The 25,512-nt window shown below is 38.3% G+C and overlaps 2 protein-coding genes and 1 long non-coding RNA gene across 6 annotated transcripts in view; 2 read left to right on the plus strand and 1 right to left on the minus strand.

Moving 5' to 3' along the window:
- iqch (IQ motif containing H) overlaps nt 1-15,028 on the plus strand; it is a 34,277-nt gene extending 19,249 nt beyond the window's left edge. For 2 of the 4 annotated variants that reach the window (XM_007249149.4, XM_049483481.1), the window contains exons 15-21: nt 2,441-2,561; nt 3,666-3,952; nt 9,407-9,571; nt 12,525-12,647; nt 13,376-13,437; nt 13,830-13,938; nt 14,813-15,028. In XM_007249149.4, coding sequence (XP_007249211.3) covers nt 2,441-2,561; nt 3,666-3,952; nt 9,407-9,571; nt 12,525-12,647; nt 13,376-13,437; nt 13,830-13,938; nt 14,813-14,884 — 939 coding nt within the window. In that variant the 3' untranslated portion in view covers nt 14,885-15,028. Of the gene's footprint in view, nt 1-2,440; nt 2,562-3,665; nt 3,953-9,406; nt 9,580-12,524; nt 12,648-13,375; nt 13,438-13,829; nt 13,939-14,812 lie in introns of those variants that run through there. The other 2 variants (XM_049483482.1, XM_049483483.1) reach the window with 2 other exon arrangements.
- LOC111194772 (uncharacterized) overlaps nt 1-25,512 on the minus strand; it is a 101,104-nt gene that overhangs the window by 4,361 nt on the left and 71,231 nt on the right. The window contains exon 3 of the long non-coding RNA XR_002651252.2: nt 3,611-3,940. This is a non-coding gene — a long non-coding RNA (uncharacterized LOC111194772). The remainder of the gene's footprint in view (nt 1-3,610; nt 3,941-25,512) is intronic.
- c9h15orf61 (chromosome 9 C15orf61 homolog) lies at nt 16,143-19,742 on the plus strand. The gene is made up of 2 exons (XM_007249148.4): nt 16,143-17,226; nt 19,463-19,742. Exons 1-2 carry the CDS (start codon nt 16,884-16,886, stop codon nt 19,588-19,590), a joined length of 471 nt encoding a protein of 156 aa, XP_007249210.1. The 5' UTR covers nt 16,143-16,883; the 3' UTR covers nt 19,591-19,742.

A 25,512-nucleotide genomic window follows, 5' to 3' on the forward strand; every position in this document is an offset into this window, starting at 1 on the left:
CATGTACACATGCAAAAAAATCTACATGCTTTGTCTAATCTCTGGGGAAACATTTTTTAGTACTGTAGCTCCTGTAATCTTTCCTGTCAGGCTTAGCTGTGCAAAGCCGCATGGCAATGTCCCGCTATTCGCCAGATTTTGTGCATTGTTTAATTATTGATTCTGCTAGAATCCTTTAAATGCATGGCGAATAACAGATACTAGAGAGCCCATTTGTTCCTTTAGAATAACAACCAGCTGTAGTCACCCCGAGGCTAGAGCGGAGGCTGCAGGGTGTATAATGAAAGATTTGAGGGGTGTATAGGAGGCCCACGTCCTGAGGCACATCATCCCAGCCTGGAGTAGGCCTCTCAGCTCTCACTTCATTCAGGAAAGTGGATTTAAAGACGAGCAGATCTCACCCTATTCATTGGCTGGATGCAGCCATATGAACTATACATTACACACTACACACTCTCACATACTGCAGGCACACGGGTCATTACACACAAAGGGAAATTATACTTAATAGCATCAACAGATGGACAAATGTATTTCTCTGCTTGTTGTTTTATTTATTTCTTGTGGATAAAAGGCTTAGAAAACTTTGTTCCAAAGTTTGTCCCAAAAAAGCAGCCGTTTGTAGTTCAGAGCAAAGGAAAAGGGGGAAAAAATGACATGAATACGAAACAAGTCAGGCTTCATTGTCACAGCTGCTGTTGAATATCCTATAAAATAAAATGTTCCCTGGAAACATTGTGCTTTGTAATGGAGAGATCAAACAGCAATCAGCCAGTGTATATCTGTTTTATTTATCTATTGTCAGATCGCTCATCTTTATGTGGAAGCCAAGCAAGGCCCGAATCCTCTCACACAGCACAGCCTGCAGTTTAAGTCGAAATAAAGGATGGCAAAAAATTCCTCTTGCGCGCTTTCCCAGCTACCCTGCTGTTCGCGCGAAAGTGCATTGGCAAATTCTCGGAGTGCACGTGCTCTTTCGGGGGGAACGGGGGGCCGTTTCCTCACACTTTTTGCCGCACCATTGTGTGCTTTATGGCTTGTGGCGGGGCGAAATCACTGTGCAGCGATTGACCCTGGTTCTTACAGTACTTGAATATGATGATGGCTGTTTCATGACTGGAATTTCAAAACTCCTCATCTCTGTTTTTGCACGCCTGCCAGAGTGGAGTTAGTTGTAACACATTTGGTTTAGGTGCTTGATGTTTCAAGCAATGCAAAGGATTTTACAGAGATGGATGTTTGGGTTCCTCTCAATTTCTCATTATAATATGCCATCGTATCACATTTTTATGTCATTATAATCTACATTACTCCTGTGAGCTCCTTACTAGCTAATTTTATGTTTTTAGGATGAGGAGAATTGAAGGTAGACTTCTTCCATGGCTTTTCTTTTATTTTATTTGCATTTCCGTTAAGCACAGCTTATGCAGGGAATTCATTTTAGTGTCTTTCCCTGTTTCACTCAGCTTTCAGAGCTCTGGTGAACTATCCGTTCAGTAACCAATGGGTTTTAACAACCACTCACAGAAAGTCAAACTGTGCAATTAACAACATAATCAAGTGCCAAAGCCATTATGGCCTTTTCTAGTTACTGAAACAAGGGCTGTATTGATCAGTAACTGTCCCTGATTGATCCCACTGATTGATCAGCTTGCATAGGTATTTATCTGCTTGCCCGTGGCCGGACTTCTTATTGGGGGCAGGTGCAGTCAGGGCTCAGTTACTATTGCCTTCAATTAAAGCCATTAGGCCACTGTGAATCTCGAGTAACTAGATGTCAATCATTGCACACTCACATACTTGTTTATGTACAATGTGAGGACATGGGGTCATACACATGCCCTGTACAGTTTTTACATATTTAGATATAAGGGACTATAAAACTATAATGGATTTCCAGGATACTTGGATTTGGTGGGATAATTGCACTAGAAATAACTAAAAGATTTTAATCAGGTACATTCAAAGCACTATTTTTTCTGCAGTTGTGAACTATCCAAGCTGTTAGTAGTGTTTTCAATCTGTTTATCCAATACTCGCCAATAACACTGGATTGATTATCAAAAAGAAAAGTCAAATTTAATAATTCATTAGCATACATGATCACGCAAATGCTTAAGCCTAAAACTCAGCTGTCTTGTATCTATAGCTTACATACACTAATCATTAGAAACAGTAGGGTAGCAATGGCACTGACCTGTCATCAAGTATCTGTAAATAATGTATGTACCTGTCTTTTTAGAAAGGTAAAATATTTGTTTCACAGTTTAATCATGGCATTATTATATAGATGGCCAAATACATCCAGATATTTACTACTGATTACTAACAGCTTAGTTTAAGTTGGTATCATATCCATATCGTATCGGCAGGTTCTCAAGGTAAAAGTTGTATCATGCCAGCTCTTTTATTTTTGTTCTTTTATCTCTTTCTTACACAGGAACCAGTGCTGATCAAATTTCAGGAAGAAGTACCTGCTCTTCTGGCCTCCCATGCTAAGCTGTTCAACACATCGTGCTATCCCAGCTGGATCTCCTTTCTTGAGCACTTTCTTAAAGAAGGTGAACATTTACTACACTCATCTTCAGCTTGCAAAAAGTGTTGCACACTGAAGGAACTGTGTCAGATTGAATTGCTGTTTGGAGGAAGATAAAGGCTACCAGAAACAATACATGATTTAAAATGTAGACTTATATGGGCAACTCATACTCATATTCATTGAGCTTCACATACAGACATAGTGTGTATACAGACATATACAGCTCTTTTATCAGTTTCTCTAATTTTGCTATTTATTGGTATATGTTTGAGTAAAATTAACATTGTTTTATTCTTTAAACTACAGACAACATTGCTCCCAAATTTTAAATAAAAATATTGTCATTTAGAGCATTTATTTGCAGAAAATGAGAAATGGCTGAAATAACATAAAATATGCAGAGCTTTAAGACCTCAAATAATGCAAAGAAAACAAGTTTAAAGTTTCAAAAGAGTTCAAAAATTTGGTGGAATAACCCTGGTTTTTAATCACAGTTTTCATGCATCTTGGCATGTTCTCCTCCACCAGTCTTACCCACTGCTTTGCAAACAATCAAGCAGTTCAGCTTGGTTTGATGACTTGTGATCATCCATCTTCCTCTTGATTATATTCCAGATGTTTTTAATTTGGTAAAATCAAAGAAACTCATTTTTAAGTGCTCTTGTTTTCACCGAGTGTTCATCTGTGTAGTATACATAGTGTTTGTGTCTTCAAGGCAAGTTCTTGAGACAGCAGCAGTATGTGGGCATTCTCTGAGCACTGGACCTTGCTGGACCTCATTAACATAATGTTGGACTGTCAGTTTGCCTGTATGCACCACATACCATGGCACCAGGCATTCTCAAGCCATTCTCAAACCATTGATCTGGGCACTGATCACTGTGTCTTCAAACACAGATTAGTTGGTCATCTTCACCAAGACAAAAATGGGACTTGTAGCTGAAGATGTCACACAATCAAAGTCTGGCACGACTACCCACCAACCTTCAGTCCTGACAGTTGATTCCTTCTGTTTTCTTAGAGGATGTATGTGTCTATGTGTTATTCTTTTCTAAAAGAATAGTAGCTTACCTGCAAAAAACGCTGAAGGTCCTCCACTGTTACCACCAATATTCTCTATCTGTAGGTGGCACAGTCGAGGCCTATCCTCCCTCGGACAGTGTAACATGTCTCACTGTGGATCTTCTGGTGGAGCCAGGAGGAGAAGTGCACATGCTGTCATGTGGAGACCAGCTGCATGAACCTGGCTCTATGCAGGTGGTAGGCTGCTCCATGCCTCAAACCTCCATCTGCCAACACACCCTCCACTCTATCTGCATGCGTGTAGGCCAGGCCTGCCATCAGCGCCACATATTGGGCCACTTGTCTCTGGACCTGGTCACCTTCCTGGAGCTTGGTACTCTGGAACAGCAGGTTAAAGTAGAACCTTGTCAAACATACAGGACATAACTTCAGAATCTTCTTAGATTATTCACCCAGCATTATTATCTAATAGCATAAACAAATGTTCTCACAAGTTTGGGGGTCATTGTCCATTTAAGGTACTAAAACCAGCCCTCTGCTCGAGTCATAAGTGGTTAACAGTGCACACACCTGATAACACTCACCTCTGTCGATCCTTCAACTGAACATAACGGCACTCAGACTTAGATTGACTCGTCAGTGTCAACAGTCGATTTTACAGCTTAGAGGAAACAAAGCCCCATCCAGAAGCTGTTGGGATGAGATCGGACATGTGGTTCTATTTGGTTAGAGGTTGTAACACTTTACTGCCATTACGGCTCTCACCTTGCTGGTGTGAGTGCTCAATTTACTGTGTTAAGGAAAGGGATGTTATTGGGTAGATGGATGGCTCTTGCAGGGTTCCCTTGGGAACTGTGAAGCAGAGAGAGTGACCGAAGGAGAGAGGAGCTAATGTGGCAAAAGGCCATCTAATAAACTGTCAGGTCTTATTGTGTCAATAAACTAATTCCCCGTTTAAGACCTTGGCCTCTGACCCTGCAACACCCCGGCCACGTTCCAGTTTGTCTCTCACTTCCTCAGACACACAGTGGCAGTCCTTGTGACTAGTCACCAAATGCAACATTTTATAGTTTGAAATTTTACAGCTTCATTCATTAACCATAAACGTCTTTTTGAGGTTCAAAGCCAAAGAACTGTTTTTGTAAATGTTTCAAAATTGTACACGAATAAAGCAACTTGTTTAAAGGGGAAATATGGTGTGAAATTAAGTGGGGTGTAGTTAAATATGATAACGAGTACGAGTGTTTGTCGAATAGCCCACCTTTGTTCACCTCCAGCATTCCAAAATACAGCACTTTTGGCATATGCTCCCAGCAGGCTTACAATTCTAGTGATAGGGGCATATCGCTGCTCATTTTATTCTGTGCAAATGCATGAATATTATAGAGATTTTTCCAGCTACTGCTGGAATTCATGCATAATTTTAAAATATGTTCCCCTATCCTACCTCTTCTTTCGTGCTTTTCAGTCGACTTATCGTGACTTAATTTCAAGATGGTGGTGCCAGGAGAAGGACCTCAAAATTCCTGTGTATATACACAGTCTTTTTTAATAAGCTTCCTGTGCATTTTATCTCTGCACTGCCTTTTGGGAGCATCGACTAAAGTCACAGTATTTAGGAATGCAGGAGTAAACCGAGTTGGGCTATTCTGCAAAAGGCTGTACTCATTATAATGTTTAACTACATACCAAGTTCATTTCACACCAGATTTTTCCTTTAAGCCCTTTAAGACCCTGTATGATAATATAGCATAATATTATTAATATATCATAATATAAAACTGTGGGATGCCACAAGATAAGGTAAAATAAATGTTTACTTTAGTTTATGCTTTAGGATTTGTAAATAAATAATAAACACAGGCTTCATATGTGTTTCCAAGGGTTAACATATTTTCTCACTACTTAGTTTGATTAAAAGAGCAGATGGTTTTATTGTACTTTGCACAGTTAGCTGTTGAGTTATAAAACAGTATAAATGTCCACTTAAGATTCTCTGTGAGAGGTTCTACACAAAAGCTGGCCAACCAATAGAAGCTAACTGCAATTTAATTTAAGCCAAGTGTCAAGCATTGTCTTGCATCCATAAGAACATAAATGAAGGAAATTGTCGCTAGTAGGATAAGGGCTATCAGACAATGAATCTGAAGGAGAATGAAGTGGGAAAAAAATGCATTAGTTTGACCTTACTGATCATATCTATTGTACATTTCAGAGTTGTTCATACACTGGTTTTAAAAAGGCAGGCTTTTCACTAAACATTTAAGATGTTATATTTAATAACTACAATGAATGAGCTGGTTACTGCTCTGAAACGATTATGCTATGTATTTGACTGAGCAAAGAATACTCTCAATAAGGCTTCTTAGTAGAACACAATACACAGAACACCACTTTGCAGCTCTGAAATTAATTAATTAATGTAACGTTAATGTGTGTTTGTTTGTTAGAGATAGAAAATCCTACAAACTCTCACTCATCAAATTTGTTTTAGTTTGAATCCAAAATACATAATCAATAGGTTTTCTCAGTTTATTTATTTAAAAGAAAAAATATAGTTTTGAGGCAATATGCAGAGAAAAATAAATCATTTTTAAATATTTCTATATATTTAGGTGTGTCTATTTGATTGTTTCCATTTTACCATTTTAATAAAGTGTCAAATTACCTATAACTGTTCTATTTTATGAGGTAAATTGTTTAGTATAGGTCATGTAGAGGGAAAGGGCATATCTAACTTTGTTCACTCACCAGAAAAAAAATATTATAATATAACTGAATGAATTAAAATACAATTGACAATTTAAAATACAATGATATCTACTGATATAGTTCTGCAGGAATGCTTCAAAAGTGCATTTGTCTGCTCTCAATATTCCTCTCTGTATTTAATCCAGCACATATTGCCACTAGAGGGCAGAATAATGTACTCTTGGTGTAATTGTCAGCATTGCAAAGGGGCTCTAGTCAAAACCCACTGCTATTTTCCAAATGTTTGAGATCTCTGTTGAGAGTTGTTAAGGCTGGGTATATAGAAAGCTGGAGCAGTGGTGTGTGCACTGCCCTTCTGGAGTGGCTGTGCAGTCGGACACACGCGGGCAGGAGGGAGCTCCTCAGTCTGATCTCCTCCAGTGTACAGGGCATTAGAGCTTGTAAAAAGCAGCTTAGAGACTGAACACATTTACTCAGGGCTGGCAGATCCTAAAGCCCCCTGAAGAAGCGACCGCTGCACGCCAAGACAGCCCACAATGTGGGCCACTGCTGCAACTCTCACATTCGTGGGGAGCTTTATTGGAGAGATCTTCTTGGGTTATGCACACACCAGTGGCATCTTAACAAAGCAAAGGCCTGCTAGACTTTAACTCCACTTTGGACTATATGATTACAATGAATTTCTCAAAAAATTGACAGATGTGAATTTCTGACATCCCTGCCTCACCATTGTGCTTTGTGTTTTCAAGCTGTTAAAAAAAACTCACCTTTTAAAATGGATTTGATTGGTATGTAAAGCACAATTCATTCAGCATTTTTATCATTATAATTTTTCCTCTGTGAAAACATAATTAATGATTTTCTGCTGGAGGGATCCAGTGATATTGAATATCATTATTACACAATAAAAATGCACGAAATGAATTTTGATTCTCTGCACCTTGCTTGAGAATGCACAGTTCACAAAATTCAGACAGAATTATGGGCATTACATTACATCTCTTTCAACCGTGCAAGCAGACGGTGGAGCCAGACTGGAGCAAGCCTGCCTCTATTCGAACATCAATTTACATTCAAACCTGTTGCTAAAAGCTGCTGTAATTTTTTTAAAAGGAGGTGGTGGTGGGGGGTGGGGGGGTGGGGGGGGGGAGTTGGGGTGGAGGTCGCATGTGTTTGCCCTTGTAGGCCTGGCTCACATTGTGTGCAGGGGGAGGCTCAGCTGCAGGATTGCAGCTTTTAATGAAAGCAAAGGGGCTATAGAAAACAGGTACAATCCGGGCGTATATATCAGACGCTTTTGTGGAGGCTGACAATGAGGCAGGCCTGGGTGATTCTTACAGACTGGCTAAATGGCTCTCTGGAGCCTGGCCCATCACACAAACCCCGGTATTAACTGTAGACAGGAAACATGCTGAGATCGATTCGGAATGAAACACAGGCCGGGCCATCAGCTTGCTTGCTTCACCAGTTCTGGGTTCACTGCAAGACTTAAAGCTAAATCTTTATCTTTATATTGTTGCATTATTTTGAGCTGACCAGAGTGGCAGTGTGGCTATTTAGGAATATTTACCATTCGTTTTTAAGAAACAATTTTTTTTTAAAGAAAAAGTGCAATAGAGAACAACAAAACAGATTTTTGTTAATAAAAAAAATCATAATGAACAAGTTTCCCAAAGACATCTTATTAATACAAAGATTCTTGATTCTTAAATGGTTAAGCGAGCTTCAAACTGAACGCTCTCTTTACCAGGCCAAATGATCTTATTACTAAAATGACTGTGGAAATTCTAAAACATCCAGAATAAGTTCTAAAGACAAAATATTTATAATGCCTAGTGTTTCTGAGTAGTAAGTGAAAAATTTACTATAAAATTGACTTTGAACAAAAAAATTGTGAATCATTTAAAACATTTATTCTCAAAGTATTTAGAAAAAATATATATAAAATACATAAAACCACAGTCATCATTACTGTATGGCACACTATATGTACTATATGGCACAAGTAAAATGTGTCTATTGTTAGTAACATTGTTAATTATATTATAAATCTGGCTGGACATTTATCATTTTTAACGCAATTGTTGTAAAATATTTTAAATTAACTGTGCTAAAAAATAATATTACTGAAATTATGACTATTGTGATTATTATTGTGACACTGATATATTGAAAATATAGTAGCATAATAATGCAATTACATTATTTTAAAAACAAATGAACCATTAAAAAAGCAAAGCACATCATTCCTCACACTATTTTTGAGATTGTAAGATTCTTAATATTTATGTGTAGATACATAATACAAATCAGATAAATTTAGTGTTAATTTTTCACATACATTGTTATGCACAATACAACCAGCAGTGAAACACATAGATTATGTTTAGATCACAGTTCTTTTTAATTTAGTATCACTCTAAACACTGACAGAATATTTCCTCAGGTCTGTCCTTAACTATAGAGTGGATGTAGGTTGGATTTAAGCATGTGAAAAGAGACAGCTAGTGCAGTGCAGCTCTGGTGAGGCCAGATTAAAGGCGTCGGAGGCCGGGTTCAGGAGCCAGGCCGCCATTTGCATTTCCTGGCAGGAGCGTTTAGCTTGACAAATAGAGACGGCAGGAGAGGCTGCCAACTGCCACTTAGTTATTAACAACTCTTTCACTGGTGATTTATTTCCCACTGTTTGAAGAGGGGCACAGCTATTAGATTATTATCAGGGAAAATTAGCCCTGTTTAAGCATAAGGCCACAACAGGGCTTGACCCCTTAATATCCTTATAATGATGCCATTAACCATACAGATGTGGAGAGACTAGCCCGTCAGGCTGTAGACACACTGTTATACTGGCTCACACCAGACACCCTCTCTCTCTCTCTCTCTCTCTCTCTCTCTCTCTCTCTCTCTCGTTCTCATGCTTACAGGCTTGCACTCATGCATAAATACAAAGAACTCTATTGCTGTAGTGCTCAGTTTATGCAACATGCTTGTGGGAGTCCTTAAGTTGGTGAACATTGCTTATTCAAATAGTACTTAAAAAATAACGAACTAGTTCTACTAAATACTACTAACAATTTTTACATTACCTGCAAAATAATTGTGTAAATGCTAATATTATGTATGTGTGTCTAGGTGTGGGCAGTTGATCTGGACATTGGTTACAGTAACCAGTTGGCCATGACCCAGATGATGCTGTTTATGACCAGTGGAACGCTGAACTGCCGCACCGGATGCCTAGAAGTTCCTCCTCTAGTCATCAACAGCAAGGCCTCTGCACGCCACAAAGCACCTAAAGCTGTAATACTGTAATACTTACATCCTTCACTATATTCTTCCCTTACCAGTTACCTGGACAAACAACAGAACCAAATGTACAGACACAATTTAGGATTTAATGTACTACTTTTATATATGAATTGTACTTTTGTCCATTTAATTTACTTGAGTTGTAAGTCAACTTGTTAGTGTAAAAATGTAGTCCTAGATGAACCTATATTGGCACAGTGGCCTCATATATTACACATCACATATATCATAGAGGGCAGAACTAAGAAGGAAATGAGACAACAAACATGTCTTGGATGCATTTAAAGTAAGGGGAGCATGTGTCAGTTGTCAGTGGCCAAACAATTTCTTTAAATCTCAGATTTTCAATGTTTTTATTGAAAATCATAATTAAAAAGTTATATTTAGACTGTTTATTGAATTTATCATGTATAAGTGAAGCCTGATAGTGGGTGCCAGATGCATAGGACATTCTATTTTTAAATTTGTGGGAGCATTTAATGCTCTTAAAGCCACAGTGTTGTGGAAGACTTTACCACCCACGACACTGTCCACTGAAAATGATAACGATCATGACCAGCGGCTTCTGGCTTGGCTAGAAATGTTCATACGTACAGAAATCACATCTACATTCAATGCAGGAGGCCCCACCAAATATGTCAAAAGTATTTGCATACATTATTTAGGTAGAAGTATAGATAATGGGGTTTAAAATACTTCTGTAGACAATGTTTTTTAAGTAAAAGTGTTATAGTTTTGGTTTCAGAAGTACTTAAAATAGAAAAGTATAAGTAATATACGAGAAAAAATGCCATTACGGACAAAAGCTTCAGCCGAGCCACTGATCCATCATGGCCAAATAGCCTCAGCACACAGAACTCAAAGTGCAGGTGCAGTGTCTATGATATTTGGATTGTTAAAGGTACCTTTGTAGTACAAGAATGTGATTATCTTACATCTGTTGCCAGTGAGTGGACTAGGGAGCAATAACAGTCCTCTGAACAGGATATTATCTCAATATATCACCGCATTTAGAAAGATTGATCAGCCAAAGGTTTGCTGTTTTATTTTTGTTAAATACAACTAAACCCTGTAATTACGCTTCGGACCTGATTGGTGTTTAGATGGTGAATTCATTATTATTTTGATAGATGAGCCTAAATAATCAACCCATTAATAATTCATACAACATTCATTATGCATGTGTATGCATGCCTGAGCACCTCATCAACCTGATGCTGGCCCCCTAAACAATAGACTCCCTTTATTAGCGGCAAACCCGAGTTTACGCTTGTTAATCTGCGACTTGTATTATTTTATCAAACATTCATTTAGAGTGTGTGTGTGTGTGTGTTTGTACGTGGCTCAGCAATGCAATGCATTGCAGACCCTGCTTTTCCTTAATGGCTCTAGCTGTGGCCATCATTTGAGGCTTGAATATTACAAACACAATTAAGTCCCCGCTGGAGAGGCTTTTTATTGTTGGGCAAGGACAGTGCCTTTGACAGCTCAAAGCGCAGCTCTATCGGAGAGAATCATTCAGCCTCTCCAGAGTGCGATCGGGCTCGGCTGCTCCTGCCTTACCTCTGTCAGAGAGAATATGCCTCACGCCTGCTCCGAGTCCTCAGAGTCCTGCCACTCTCAACTAATCAGCTCCTGTAGCATGCTTTCAGACACATCATTTAGCTGCTCTTGCTGTGAGCGTGGCTGGCTTGCAGAGGACACCTCTCTGTCCTCTATTGTGGTCTAACCCAACAATCCAGGACTCGCTCTCCCAAGTGCCCTGTGCAACCACTGAGAGACAAACACGCTCCATTCGTGGGAACTGGAGCCTCTGAAACTTTGCTTTACATAGGCAACGTATCTGTTAACTGCACCCGCAAGTCCCCAAGTTAGTCTGCAGCCCTGGCCACGCTGACTCTACTGGCATCATATAAGCTCAATTTACCGTTCAAGAAGAATAGAATGACTTTTTGTATGATTAATCAATTGTATAAGTAATTCTATTTATTACCATAATGTGTTCGGTACTTTCATGCTTGCATACATTAGCACATTTTGGAGTCATCTCATCTTATAAACACTCAAAGGCTGTACACATGCTCATTTATGTAATCACTTAATCAGCCAATTGTGTGGAAGCAGTGTAAAACATAAAATCATGCAAGAAAGCTATATTTAAAGGGAACCTACTGTACAAAGGGACTTCATGACACATTTATAAGCACAAATAATAGATTTATAAAGACTTTTACGAATAGCTTATGCAGTTCTTAACATGACATAAGCTGTTCTATACAAAATACATGAAACAAAACATATACATCTTTTTAAATTTATTTTTAAAATAATAATATTATAATATAACATACCTTCTCCCTCTCTTATACAGACCTGATTTTTGGTCTCTTTCAGGAATTTAATGCCCTTTAACTAACAAGATGGGCCTGTGGTTCACTTATACCACTGTCATAAAGCATTGTTCTCACAGAATGTAGAATTCATAATACAGAGGCGTATTTCTATAGGTGATTCAGAGTTCTGCAAACTAAAACGGTAGCATAGCTTCCATTTATAAAATCTTTATTAAGCAGATTTCAATGAACATGCTGTGGTATATACAATGATCAGAATGGACAAAGAAAAATATGAAAATAAATTAACTGCTCTCGATTTTATTTATAGCATTCATACAAATGTCACTAAAATGTCTTGAAAATTCAACATTTACACATGCTGTCAATACAGCCTCCTTTATTTAATTAGCTGGCTTAAGTCATGTTGCGGGTAATGACAAAGTATTCAAAAATATTGAAGTATTGCTTTATAAATTCCTTATTTAGTGTATATGAATGTGTTTTGAAGCTTCTATGTGGGTACTCTGCTAATAAAAGTTTCCCAATCATGCAAACCATGCAGTTAAGCTAGTATTTCTAATTTGTTTGTTTTTTTGTTCTCTCATCAGCTCTCAGTGACCTCCCGTTTTGCAGTGATGAGTAGCAAACTGTTTCATACCAACCTGTCTATGGTCCATTACAGTGTGTTCTTCCAGATGTGCAAGGCACACCGCATAGGGTTTGACATCAAGGTAAAAGCCTCCTAGCTCTTTATTTAAATATTAACATATTAACACTGTCCCACAAATATGATAAATATTAGTACATTTACACTGTTACACTGTCACACAATGTATAGTTACTGACTAACAGATGGCTACTTTGTTTACTATAATGGCATTTTAGGCATTTTGTCTAGCCCATCTGATGTATAAGTCATTAAATAAGGCATTAGTGTTTACAATATATTAATATTTTTGCTAGTTCTGATCTATGGGACTGCCACATCAGTTGATATTATCAGCAAAAATGACGTGGTCGGGTTCAGTGACTGTAGAAAACATAGACAACACAACTTTGCTGTCTGCTTGCAGTATGACTTGAAGCTTTGCTCATCCCCATATTTTTTATGACAAATATGAATTGAACTTTTACTGTTTTACTGAAAAAAACTGGGTATTAAGGGGAAAAATCTGCTTATCTCTGTACTGTAAGCTCAATGAGGGCAGTCTGAGACACACCTGGTCTGGGGGAAAAGGGTGGGTCTATCAAATAGTAGGTGAGTCAAGCTCTGCCCAACAATATGACAGACAATTTTTCGCTTCATTTCTACGAAACAGAAGTGTCCCATGTTTTTCACAGTTATTGATTAGACTGCAATAATAATATCTGTCATCCTTTAAGTTTTTCAGCTCCACTCTATGACTGACAGTGTGACTATGTTCAGCTTAAACTAATTAATTGATAACTTGACTTTTAGGAAAGACAAGGATCTGTATTTGCTCTCCACGACAGCACAGAAAGAAAAAGCCTCGGCTTAGTGTAAGTTTTTGCAAATATACCAACACACTCTTCATCTTCCTTTGTTCCTTTCTACTTTATTACTTCTGCTTTACACTGTAGCCTACATACACAACTGTGAGCACACTTACATGATCCTGTTTCCCATTTAACCATTGGCGTTGGCTCACAACATACTGCCAAGCAGAATTAAAGGCATCCATCACACCAATCCTATGGCTAATCGCTGAAGCCCTGCTTCCTTTTCTCATCTTTCCCTGAAGACAACAACACTCTTTAAGGCTGAGAGCTCTCATTAAGCTCCCAATAGCCCCAGTAGTCGAGCAAGGTGATTGTTTTCTCTCTGGTTTTGCCTTTCATGGTGGTGGAAGGGGTCATTAGTAAGCTCGTTTGTCTCTGTGTCTCATTAACAGAACAATCTCACCAGATCTCAAGGGAGCTTTGCTGACCTTTGCTCACAACCTGTCCATCATTCATCAAGAAATATCAGCCCCAAATTTGCAAGGAAAGACCAATTTTAAGGTATGTTGTTAATGAACTAACAATTGTTCACTTTTTTTTTCACAGGGAGCATGTTAATAACCTCTACAATTTTTAATAATCCATTAAATACAGCTCTATTCTGTAATGACAGTACAACCAAACATATATTCTAATTCTATTCACGTATATGAACTGAATTACGTAATTCTGGCAATGGTCTGCCTCTCAATCAGTTAACACTTGTTAGTACTGAATAGCACAATGTGAGTGAAATACCTAGACTCTTTCATAGACTCTTTAAGAACAATTAGTGTGGAACTAGAAGATGTTTAACTTTGCAATTTGGTTCTTTAAAGCTTCTATTCAAATGCAAGTAGAGACACCTTTGTGCACAACAGAATAACAGCAGATTTGTCTCAAACTGTTTGAAGTTCTTCTCAAACATTTAAAAAATGCCACAGACTGAAATTACAATTTCAGTTTTTCTTGCACACATTGCATTTCTCAGTTTAAAAATAGATAAGTTTAGTAATTTAACAACAGACTGATGTAAGTGGAACTAACCAATGGCCACTATTTTCAGCTATGTTAAATATTTGCTTTTAATTAGTGTAGACAAAACTGCAGGCATGGGGAAACTGTAGGCAGGGATGGTAGAAAACCCCAGTTTTGCATTGGTTGTTTAGTGTATAGTTACTTTTTGTTTGTGCAGAACTGTTGTAAATAGGATTATTTAAAACATTGGTTTGTCAGAAAATACCGAAAACACAAGTTACTGTAAAGTCTGTAAACTTAGTAATAGTTTTGTGTGCTTGAGTTTTTTTGTTACTGTGAAAGTGGTCTTATTTTTTTTCTCTGAGTAATATTTAATCTGTGTTAATTAACCAATACACACATACTTTGCTTTTGACAGAAGCTGATCAAAAATATCGAGGAGGTGGTGGGTGTGACCATCCAGAATGCAGAAATTGAGAAATCTGCTTGAAACATTTAGCCTTTTCTCTCTCCATGCTTACAGCACATCTGGTAATACTGTTATATTTCCAGTTATGGTGGTACATCCACCCTAACCATTATAAAAGGACTGTTACAGCTGATGACTACATCTAATACAGATCATTTTATATGATGTGCATGGTTTTTTTTTTTAAATAACACCACTGTTAAACTTTGTTTACTTGCATATGTGAGGATGCTGTTGTTTCTACAGCTCATATGTCAGTGGTTTAGGATCTGCTTTTCTAATATTATTTTTTTATGGGCTTAACTGCTTAACAGGAAGAGAAAATTAAAAACGTATGTATCTGCATCCATCAGTAATGATCTGACATGGAACACAGAAAGAATTGCAGGTACATTTTAAGTATGAAAAGATTAGATTTATCACCTCAGGTATTGTTAAATTATTTTAACCCTTTGACAGTTACAGAGTTGACATTTTTCACTATTTTGTCCACAATAATTAGCACACTGTTGGTGCTTCCTTAACATTTTACAAACAAATTGAGATCAAAAGCTGATATATCTCACTGCCTTCCACACTTTTCCCACCAGAGGATTTTTTTTTTTCTCATTAGAACTCTTTGGAACATCGTTGACCTCAACATCTCCAAAATAGCAACACAGTTTGTGTGTTTAAGTTATGTTCTAAACTAAACATTAAGTTGGAAACATTTAGACACATGTTTTGTATTGGACGGCAATTATATTTAATGACTGAAATTTTTCAAAGTATTGTACAAAAAAATAGATATTTAGTGTAATGTATTTTATATAGAAAATAGAGAAAGCACATGAAAGCAAATGCAAATAGTTAATTGTTTCAATTTAAATATATGATGAACCCTTTTAGAGCCTGCATCCATTACAATGGAAATCATGTTTTTTTTTTTTATGTTTTGTTGCACATACCACTATTTGAGAGCTGTTGTCCATCAGAATAGACAATGAACCAGCTAAAAAGCAAGTTTAAAAATGTATTAAATAGTAGTACTAGAGTCATTGAGGAAAAGTAAAAGCTAATTTTTACTAATTTAATATGATTTACAATACTTTTTAATCATGTAATCATTTTAATCATGTAATCATTTTACTGTTAAGTGATTGTTTATGAAAAACAATATGATCAATATGACATATAAAATATTTTTTTTAATAATGTAGTTAATTAAATTTATTTGCTATACAGATTTTATAGTAGATATTAAAGTCTCCGTGTCTCTGCATTAGTCAAAAAACAGTCAAAAAACAACATTCTTGCATTTTATTTCCATCACTTGAGATAATTTTAGGTCTAAAAGGGTTAAGGATGTGAAAACAGTAATGAGTGAGCTGTGAGTCATTTAATTTTTGTGTGTTAAACTGTTGTGTAGAAATTGTGGCTAAAACATATACATCAAGCATTATTGATAGTGCGGCACTAATTTAGTTAGTAATATTGTTCAAGCTGATTCAATAAATATATTTGTTTTTTTAATAAGAAAGCTTTATCTAAGAGGCGCGGAACCAATGTAACCCTGGTGTTTCCAGTCGGATCTTACACGGACTGTGCGGTCAGTGCAGGATTAGCTTCACTGCGGGTTATTTCTCAGCTGAATGCGCTGTTTAACGCTTTCGTTTCGATTTTATTAGATATTTACTAGCACAGAGCTGTAAGAGTAGTTTCACTGTGCTGGGTAAAGTGAAGTAAGGCTGTGGTTTGTGAGGTGAGTGTGTCTGCTAACGCGTTAGCCACCGCGCTGTTTCAGCTCCTTGTCAAACAGGAGAATTTGAGGACAGAGGTTAGCGAGCTGCCTAGGTTTGGCTGTTAAAAATGAGGTAAATATTACAGGTTGGACAGTGATTACCGTTGGCGTGTATTAATGGGACATGCTCTGGGTTTAATTCTCACTTTTCCTCAGTGTCGTGTAGTTAACCGTTGTATCAACATGTATGAATAATTCAATTCTACACAATAAGTTAGATGCTTTTAAAAGGATCAAGCAATGAAGGAAGTTCTGCGCAGACTCCACAGCGGCTTTCTGAAGCTGATTCTTTTCCCGAGCACGTTCAGGAATACTCGTCCCCGTCCTCCTGCTTCTGAAGTGCTAACCTGCCACCTCACCCAGCGCAGACTCCCGCCCTGGACCTCCTTCTGCGTGCGCTACAGCGCGGTGCTGAATGACCAGTTCGGCCTGTCTAACTTCAACTGGCAGGTCCAGGGAGCCAACTACCACATCCTCAGAACTGGAGCCTTCCCCTTCATCAAGTACCACTGCACCAAAGCACCTCCACACAACCTAGACTTCGAGAACAAGTTCTTCAACATGCTGAAGCTCATTAACCTGGGTTAGTCTAGACAGGAGAGAGCAGGACAATTAACTTAAAAGCGAGACCTGTAATTTGATGACTGCATGTTTTGTTTTTTTTGCCCAGAATGACAGTAGTGATACCTCTGGAAGACAATTTCTGCCATGAAGTAAAGGGTCCCCCACAAAGTAATAACTATGAGGCACTAAATCATACTTATGATATAAAACCCCCAGACTTATTATCTCATAATAATGACTTACTATCTCATAATTATGCCTTACCATCTCATAATGACTTGCAATCGCCTGATTAAAACTTACTACCTCTTAATAGACTTACCATCTCATAATGACTATCTCAGTGACTTACTATCTTACAACAATGACTTACTGTCTCATAACAATGAATTACTGTCTCATAATTATGACTTACTGTCTCATAATTATGGTGACTCATAATGACTTACTATCTCAATTATGACTTACCATCTGATAACAAAGACTTACTATCTCATAATTTTAATTAATTTAACTTTCTCATAATCACGACATACTATCTCATAACAATGACTTACTATCTCATAGTAATGACTTTTTATCTCATAATTATGACTTGCTATCTCATAATAACTTAGTATCTCATAATTATTACTTTCTATGTCATAGAAATGTCTTACTATCTCATAATTATGACTTAGTAGAGGACCCTATTTTTTCCAAATGGTGTAAATGGGCTTTCATAATTACAAGCCCAGTTTTTACTAGAGTAGCACAGTATTATACTAGCCCAAAAGAGCCCATGGTGACGTTTGTATTACTGATGTAAAATTCCTTACAGCACTTTCTCAGTCATGTTTACTTATGAATTCAGAGTCACCGTGGGCTCTTTTGGGCTACTATAATACTGTGCTACTCTAGTAAAAACTGGTATTTATGGAAGCCCATTTACACCATTTGGAAAAATTAGGGTCTTTCGCTAATTCATAATTATGAGATAGTAAGTCATTACTATGAGATAGTAAGTCATTGTGAACCTAAGTGACGTATACTGAACATCCTGAGAGCACCATTACAGGGCAGTGTGTATAAGTGTTTATTAATCTGACTTTATTCATAGAATGTAGGTGTGTTGGGTTCGTGCTGGAGATAAAGCTTGTGTCTTTATAACTGTATTTTTTGCATCTGTAGCTCTATTACTACCATTCAAATGCTTTACTTAAATGTTTTATGTTCCATTGCACTAGTTCTGTCCTGATTTATAGAACAACATGTTAAAATATAAATAATTAACTTGTGTTTGTGTTACAATAGGATTTAAAATTTTCCGCAATAATAATAATAAAAAAAATAAATTATGAACTGGTCACTGAATTTATCCGATTCAATTCTGAGCTTGGTATCAATAATAAGAATTGGGTCTGGGCTATTTTAGGCTAGTTTAGATCTCCACCAAGATATTTTTACATTCCCAGTCAGAAGTTTGAGTAGTATGGAAAGAGCAAAAAATAATAAAAACCCAGAATGCAGTGTAAATTGTACTTGTATTTTTTACACAGTAAAAACCCAACATAAAGTATATCATGCTGTGTCTGGTCAGCTTTCATTTCATATGTTAAAATATATATTTTCCAGTATACCTGCATTTCAGACCTGGAACACATTCCAAATAGAAAAGCTGGAAGATGGACAATGTAGGGCTAGTAATTAGGTTTAATAAATTAATAAATAATTATGTAATTTTAAACAGGTGATATATATTAACAAATGAAATAATGTTAGCCAGACAAATCATGAATAATCTCGTGGTCATCATGTCTGCAGTTAAACAAATGTTAGAGTAAGAAATACTGCTTGCTGTCGTCTTGTTAATTTGGGGTTTTCCAGTACACCATTATACTTATTGCAGTTTTGATTAATCTTACCATTGTTTTACATGGTAACTCACTCTCTAGTTTTAACTAGTAAAAAAATTACTTATAAAGTAATATTTATTAGTGTTAAAATGACAAATCAAATTTAGATGATATATTGTGCAGTACAACTCGTAAAATTGCCTATAAACAAGATTAGGAACCTCAACACACAGATAAGTGCTGCTTCTGACCACGAAGCTAATAACAGAAGTATCAAATTAAAGTGCACTTTACTTATGTGTAGTCCATTGTTTTTGCCACACTCTGCCCTAAAATGTTCCAGTCCTGAACTGATCTGATTGAACAGTTCTGTACACATGACTTATTTGTCCTCTTTTTCTTGAACCCTCTTGTTTGTAGGTATTCCATGTCTGGCGTACGGCCTAGGCTCATGGATGGTGGCGCGGGTACCAGAGACTGTGCAAACTTCAGCCGGCCCGGTCACTGTTTATTTTGCATATAAGGAGGTAGACGGTGCTCAATTTTAATGGTAGATTCCATCTTGTATTGTTTCTGTAAGGGAAAAACAACAATAATAAATGGCTTACTGATTTCAGTGTTATGCAAATTACTGTATTTTTGTTACTTTTTCTGAGTAAGTGTTTGAAGTGCTATAATAAAGCTGTAATATAATTTTCAACTTTGACATGTCAGGTGTCATATTTTCGAAAGGCTTTCTTTGGTGATTACCTCGGGACTCCTTCTGTATTGTTTAAATGAAAGGGATCTGAAAAGGAAACGGGAGTTAGCACGCAGGTGCTGCAATCTGCTTGTTCTCTTGTTTTTGTTCTCCTCCCTTGCTAATGCGGAATTTTAAATACCTTCAGTTCATTTATTTAAAGTCAAATTAGTGCTCACTCTACCCAGCATATTGTCAATAGGAAGCGAGAGAGACTGTTGAGAGGACAGGCTTGATAAAATGGTTTTTAATTACCATGGAGTAAGTGTGGCCTTCGCTTAGTCTCCCCCCAGCCCCTCCCTCAGTCACGCTCAGGCCCTTTGATTTCTGATAATGTGCCCTGCTGACTTGACGCAGCCCTGGCTCTATGCTGCAGAATCTAAGCCTCGCATTCCCTCCGAGATTGAGTTTGACAAACTGCCATATTGATTCTCTCCGCCTCTCAAAGCGTTCTGCTGAGCACATTTATCAGAGGCCTTGATTTCCTGGCCTCACTGCCTCCTCTCTTAGTAACAATTAGGCTAAAGTAATAATTTCATGTATTACATGCAAATCAATGGACCCCGTGGCCCTTTCTTTAAGCAGGGGGTAATTTTGAGGGACAGGAAAGATTTGCAGGGCCATTGCTCACTTGTGTCCTTTTCTCACCGCTGCCAGTAAATGCAATTAGAACTAGATTGATCATGTTATTTTGAGTACAAATCATGGCTATATAGGGACTAATTGCATATATCAAATGAAAATATTCATTAATAAGACAATAATGGAAATTAAAATGTGATAAACTGTAAATATAGAAGAATTAAGAATTTTATTTAAACAGTATTTTGGTTTTCTGTATCTCAGCATACATTACATTATCTGTTTACTGATGTTCTTGATACCATGGACATCTAGACAGCATCTTGATCATGTCATCCTTAGCGAGAATAAAAGGCCTTAATGGCAGTCATTTAGGAGCTCAGTGATATCTGATCAGTGGTATCAGCTTGGGATGGAAAGCTCTTGCTTTTCATCTCTAAGCCACTAGCTGACACGGCATCTCTGCGTGGGGAATGCTCAGGCCACCATGTCTTAATTCCTCGTTGACCCATTGACCCTGGCCCTCGGCGCCGATACTGTAGCTCGGTGGCGGGATGAGTTGCAGGGCAGCAACAGGCCAGGCCTTTATATTTCTCCCGTGGCTCTGAAAGGGTGACATGAGCCGCGTGTAACCCAAGCCGAGGTGGCTGTGATCACAGTGTACCTGCGCTTCAGCCAGGCGCTGGGAGGCCCGGCGGCGAGCTGCTGGAGGGGTTCGTTAACCTGAGCAGGTGCTTGCTATTACACTTCACCCCGGTCAGCACTCTAAGATAACAGAGCAGCAAATTGGCTGCTTTAAATTAACGGAAAAATTTAGCGGTGCCATGTCGAAGGATCAATGCCTTGTTTTAAGGACAATGCAATCAAGACTTGTGTCTGTAATTGAGGGACCAAATTACCTTGTCTAAATATAAAGTACTAATCAACCATGGATTAAGCACTTGTATTAGCGAGTTCAATTACATGATAATAAAAAAAGGCCAAGGTGAAATCTTTAAATACCAATGCTATTTACATCTTAGGTGACTAATTGAAACTACAATCATTTAATCGCTGAAGCTATTTGTGATAAAAACAACAACAGTCTGGGGGGGGGGGGGGGAACCCTGACTGGCCCTTGAGAGACATTAGGTAGCGGCGGTGTGCAGGACTTCAGCCTCGGTGGCACACAATCTATTATTTAGCAGGAAAAATCACATTAATTTTGGTGTGACATGGAGATGTATGGGTTTGGCAGAAACAATTATTGTATGCATAACCCCTGCAGCTAGCTCTATGGAGGTTATCATAGAGCTCCCAGACCAAACCGCAGGCCCCTGCGTGTGACGGGTTGCTCTAGCAGCAGGGGTACGTCAACTGCGTCGCGATCTGTGACATCTGCTAGCACTAGAAAGTCATCTCTGTGATGTTTCAGTGGAAGTGGTGAGAAAATCAAAATTATATTTGGACCTTGTATTTTTATATTGTAAGATATTAGGAAATTCATAAGCAATTATGGCAGAGTGAATGAAGATGTCCGCCAGAGTGTCACACATTTGACAGCATATTAATTGGAGTTTTGTCTGAATGTGTTAAGCTGCAATTCAGTTTTTTTTTTCTGGTGCCATTTTGTTCATAAAGTTTGGCCCTGTGTCCAACCTTTATGCAGTCTGTATTTTAAAACAGGTTTTTACAAACTGTATAAAGCCCTTTCGCTAGTGCATGCAGAACACTGCAGCTAGGGTGCAAGTTTTTACCAGTCTGTTGATGTCAAAGGTACCATACCATACTGGTCTTCGTGATATTACTATGCCTGTGTAGATAAACTGTACACTATAAACCAGAGATGTGATGTAGCTCCTGCAATAACAGGCTTCTAATTTATTGGAACTCCTCTGTGCTAGGCTGCAATTTTTTGGCACTTTATAAATTCATAATGGAGCACGTTTTGATGGAGATTTCTCTCCTTTAACATGTTAGCATGACAATTGCAAGTAGAAATGACAAAAATAGTGCTGGAATAATAGATTTATTGCAACAGTTAAAAGCTTTAATGATTTCAATGGATTATAATTGCTGACCTCACACCACTGCGGCTGGAATTACTTGATTCCCCCCCACTTGCTATTGGGTGCTGGAAGTGGTTCTTGTGCAGAGGGGGAAAGCCATTAAAAATCTATTATAGCAGATCTTTTCACCCAGGGGGAAAGCCTTCTCATTACTAAGCAGATTGCTAGGGATGACGAGTGGCTCTATATTTATTTCTTTTTTATTCTTCTCTCTGCATTTTCCCTCTTTGTCTTTTTTTAGTGTAAAGGCCAGCTGAAAGATGTGTGTATAAATATATATAGCAGTCACGCAGACCAAGGTCCAGGCCCAGAACTGAGGTTAAACCAAGGTAAGGGTCTGTATATTGCAAATACATCCAGTGCCTTTCTTTTTAATCACATAATCACAAGTATAGCTCAATTTAGGCTTATTTTTAAAATAAGTATTTTTTTAATCTTAATCTGCAATATAGGATCAAAGGATAATATAAGATCTACTATCGTATTGCATGACTTTTATTACCACCTATTGCGCTGTCCACAGTGGGTGGTAATGCCTCTTTATTCCTGATAAATATGTGACACAGTGAATTGAGTAATTCAGTAATTAAAATGTTCCATCCATCTGACCCCCCAATTTCAGGACTTGCCATAAGAACAATGGTAAATGTTCATTCACCCTTGCTCACAAAATAAAACCTCACAACTTATACAGGCGTGGGCCTTCTCAAGCCATCCTCTGCGGTAACACTTCGGGTCCTATTTTATCGTTCCATAGGCGAGCTCTCAACCGTGCTCCGTGAGCTTGATTTAGGGAGTGTCAGTGTGTCTTTGCTACCGTCCTTGTGTGTAACGAGCAGGGGTGTTCACGGATTGGGCATACGCGTTACCAAGATAGCATTAAACGTATCGACTATTCACTATAGTCTAAATTGTTTTCAGTCAGTGGCGCACCCGTGTTTTCTGTTGTCAAGATAGCAATATGCAAGAAATGTATCTGAACACACTTCACTTCCAGACCACCAAGCCTATCGCTGTAAATATATTCACAATCACCATTGCTATTTAAATGACACAGGTGCAAGGTGTGAAAATAGACTGTTGGTGGGTGTAAGATAGCAATGAGCTTTGTGACGCAGGGGGTAAGATAGGGCCTATAATGTTCAATTTACATAATGTTTCAATTATTTTGAAAGAAACATCACACTAGTGGTTTCAGATGTTGCAGACTGCTGACTGATGCTGATTTGCCCATGTTTAGGATTTACATCCCACATTCACATGCTCATCTAGAATTATAATTTATATAGAGTCATAATTTCTATGATAGTTATTTTAAACATGAAGCTTAATGCATTGTTTTCTGTCTCTGTGCTAGCTGATTATGGCTTGTTTTGTTTTGTTTTTTTTTCTCCTCCATGTCTCCCTTGGTGCTCATATCATGTTCCCTTCATCCATATTTACTGCTTACAGTGTTGACATTAAGAGTAATGGATTCTAATGGTCTCTCTGTGAGTTATTGAGAGAGTTAAATGAAGTATCCATTTTTGTTATATATTATGCAGTATTTAAAGTTTCGGGTCATTAAAAAGCAGACGCCACCCTCTGCCTCCCCCTCTAGGTTGTCTTTTACCCCCTGCCAGCCTGTACTGATGCTCCTGTCGCCACAGGCTGCATTTAATCTGTTTTTCATAAAGCATAATAAGAATATTCTGAAATAATTATTTATTTGGGGATTCTTTGTGCTTTCCAGTGAAATTTCACACTGCTGTTCCAGGCTTCACAGGGAGCCCAGTCACATGGAGTCGTTTAGATGGTGTTGTTGTTGCTTTCGGCTTTGCTTACGCCAGCCTGAACAGTGACCAGACTCCTTAACCGCCATTACAGACTGTTTTGTAATGTATTTTCTGCTCGCAGTTCTCATGCACAGTGTTTGGTTGACGTGTTTGATCTGGAGCTTCAGTCATCAATACTGCTGTCCTTCTTCCGGTGCTGATAGAACCTGACGGCTGTGCTGCTGTAATTCAGCCACTTTCCAAAGACTCAAACGCTTTATGTTGAGGCTCTAAGAGGTGTGTCAAAGGAGTCCTCAGGGGTCAGCAGAGTTCAAGCAGCTGATGTTTGTAAGGTCACAATCTCTCCCTTGGGGGGGATCAACAGCATCTAACAAAGGTTACAAGTCAAGGCACTGGGCATTATTCTCATCCCTCCAAAATGGATTTGTGTGTGTGTGTATGGGTGGGTGTGTGTGTATGTGTGTGTGTTTCCATTCATTCACATGTTCAGTGCTGGTACCACGCACAAGTATTGCCCATGGTACACTCAGCACACATCCACATCCACTTTAAATACTCTGTCTAAGAAAGCCAGCAGTCAGGAACAATCTTTTGAAAACTAAAAGTGGAATAAATCATTCCTGTTCCTCCACAGTGATACCCTTTTCTCACCCCTCAAACGTGACGCTAGATCTCCAATCTTTCTGCAAATGAGGCCCGGCTTGCTGTAATGGCTTTCTGCTCCTCATGGGAAGACGGCTGTGCGTGCCCCGCTCCAAAAGCTGCTGATTGAAGGCAAAAAATGCAATACAGGTGTAGAGCAGACTTGATGGGGGTCTTATGCGAGGGTTATGAATTTTAACCATTCTCATCTATACACTGCTATGTACATACATCGCATAATGGAGGCGGAATGTGCTGTCTGGACTGTTTGCAAGCTCCGCTGAGACTGGGGGGGTTTCTGCTGGGCTGTCGTTAATTCCAGATGAGAGGATTGCTATTATACCTAATTAATAGGAATTAAGGAGGCCCAAGTTGGTTTAAGCAAGCACTTGATTAGGCTTGGGAGGGGGGCTGGACCAGCGCAGTAGAGTGGAGTGGAGTGGTAAAGGAGAGCGGAGATGCAGATTGTGACACTGAAGGTCAATGTAACTTGCTGAGACCTGATCATTTGACAATGCTGATCCTGACACAATCACTGCCCACCCCCCCTCCCCTTAACCCCACTCCTGATGTACCATGTACACCACTCTGATGGCATTTGTTTTAATAGTAGCTTTCAAAAAAAATGTTCTAAATGCAGCCATGTGTGTGTTTGCAAATGTTTTACTATTTTGCAAAATTGGT

Source organism: Astyanax mexicanus, chromosome 9 (genome assembly GCF_023375975.1).
Source record: "Astyanax mexicanus isolate ESR-SI-001 chromosome 9, AstMex3_surface, whole genome shotgun sequence".
NCBI classification, from domain to species: domain Eukaryota; kingdom Metazoa; phylum Chordata; class Actinopteri; order Characiformes; family Acestrorhamphidae; genus Astyanax; species Astyanax mexicanus.